At 36.5% G+C, this 2,143-nt stretch overlaps 1 protein-coding gene across 3 annotated transcripts in view; it reads left to right on the forward strand.

Moving 5' to 3' along the window:
- ANK3 (ankyrin 3) overlaps positions 1-2,143 on the forward strand; it is a 604,477-nt gene that overhangs the window by 463,776 nt on the left and 138,558 nt on the right. For all 3 annotated transcript variants that reach the window (XM_019507910.1, XM_019507908.1, XM_019507909.1), the window contains exon 8: positions 500-598. In XM_019507910.1, the coding sequence (XP_019363455.1) occupies positions 500-598 (99 nt within the window). The remainder of the gene's footprint in view (positions 1-499; positions 599-2,143) is intronic.

Genomic DNA, 2,143 nt, shown 5'->3' on the forward strand with positions numbered 1-2,143 from the left:
GTCCCTCCTGACCCTAGCTACTATGAAACTATGAAACTTGGTTAAATGAGCTCAGAAATATTTCACTGGATTAGGGTCTTCATAATGTTCCAATGCTTTAAAACCATTTGGGTGACTTAAATTGTGTGGTTCTACTCTCCAAAAAGCAAATGCTTCACCAAATCTACAATAGCTTCAGGGTCCAAACTTAGTCAGTACAAGAGTACTTAATCAGAAAATGAACATGCTGGCACCGTCTGAGGAGCCAGAATTTTCTTTTCCCCCACAGATTTTGTGAGCATTCCCCAGATTTTGCGGAATCCACAAAATCCGCTGAATTGTGAATTTGGTAGGTCCCTAATTATGAAAGTGACTCTGGTTAAGCATATGAAAATAAAGCTTTCAATTTTCATCTATGGTGGTTTTAAAGTAGACTTAATCAATTCTATGAGTAAATTGCATATGGAGTATATAAATGAAAATCACCTAAAAATTACTTTGTATGCTTTATCCTCCACAGAATGACATCACTCCATTACATGTTGCATCCAAGAGAGGAAATGCTAATATGGTCAAACTCCTGCTTGATCGAGGCGCTAAAATTGATGCCAAAACAAGGGTAAGATTAAATATGAACGATATTATTTACAGCTAATTCCTTTGGCATGTGGTTCTTTTGCTTCCAAAACAGACTTCATTCACCTAGGAGGTTTCATAGAATGATTTTCACAATGTTTTTTCATTAAACCATATTTGAAACACATTGCATAATAAAGCTCAAACCTAACTTTTACTACAGGAAAGCAATACTATGTTATGTACAATATTTCATTATGGTGCTGCTTCAAACTGGAGCAGTTTCCTAGGCACTAGTGAAAACTAAAAGTCTAGAACTTGATTTAATTATTAAGATCTCTTCTATTTTGAATTCTGGAGAGGGAATGGTTCTCGCTCCCCTGTAACTGCAGTGGGTTGGTTCCTCAATGTGCTTGAAGGACTTGCAGTGCCGCCTTTTTGCCTGAAAAAATGTTTGGTGGAGGTTTTCTTCCACTTCCATAAGAATCTTTTTTTCTCTCCCCCTGGATCAAATGCATGGGTAGAATATGTTTAACTAACCCACCTGACATGTGGAGTCTCCCACTTAGCTGTAGAATCATACAGCCCAGATACAAGTGGTGATGGGAGCATCTTATAGAGATGAGAGTGATTTAAATCCCTGTCCTATTCAGTGCTTAGCTACTTCACTGGGAGTAGCCCTGTTCTCCATCAAGGAGGATGCTTCTAGACAACATCAACATATTTGGTTATATGCTACTTGAACTGTGATGAAATATGATTTGTTAAACAGGTAAAAACTCATTAAAGTAGGATTTTTGATACTTTATTTCACTAGCAGAAAAATAATTTAAGAAAACATAAGACGGATGCTGCTATAATCCCTGCCCCAGCTCTGTAAGTGGTTCCTGCCTGTGCACGTGAAGATTTTGAGTAAAAGGGGAGTGTTGCAATAGCTTTACTTGTCATACATTTTCTTGGTGAAACATTAATTGTTCATCATCCATTACCATATACTATTTTTTCCATAATTACCCAATAAAAATTCTAAACAGTAAAGATATTTGGCTAAAGAATGCCTTTTATGTAGTTTAGGTAGCTTTTCTTGTGTTCAAAAGTCTGAAATCTGATGCTAAATGTGTTTAGGCACATTCATGTTTTGATTGATTGTTTGTATTCTGTCATATATTTAAACTCAGAATCACCTCTTCAGAAACAGGATCAATTAAGCATTTCTTCTTCCATCAGTCTTCCACAAGTTGTTTTTTTTTCCTTTTCAACAGACCTTTATCAAAGGCTCCTGATTTCTTTGTAAAATGTTTCCATTTCTTTAAATGAATGAATATAAGCGAAGTAATATTTCTTCAATCATTGTAGCGTGTTTTGGCCAGTTTCCTTTTCACTGTATACTACCAGAATCCTGGTTTGTTGCAAAGGTCTGGCACCTCTGTTTTATCTAATCTCTTTGCCAAGATTACATGAATTGTTTGCCATTCTTTGCTTATATGTAATGCCCAGCAAATTGGTTACCTGTATACATCTGTTACATTGATGGTGAGGTACCACACTGCAGCTTTTACGGGTGTGCAAAGCAGGCCCTACTCGATTC

Source organism: Gavialis gangeticus, unplaced genomic scaffold (assembly GCF_001723915.1).
Source record: "Gavialis gangeticus isolate Ggan-Ray unplaced genomic scaffold, GavGan_comp1, whole genome shotgun sequence".
Classification (NCBI taxonomy): domain Eukaryota; kingdom Metazoa; phylum Chordata; order Crocodylia; family Gavialidae; genus Gavialis; species Gavialis gangeticus.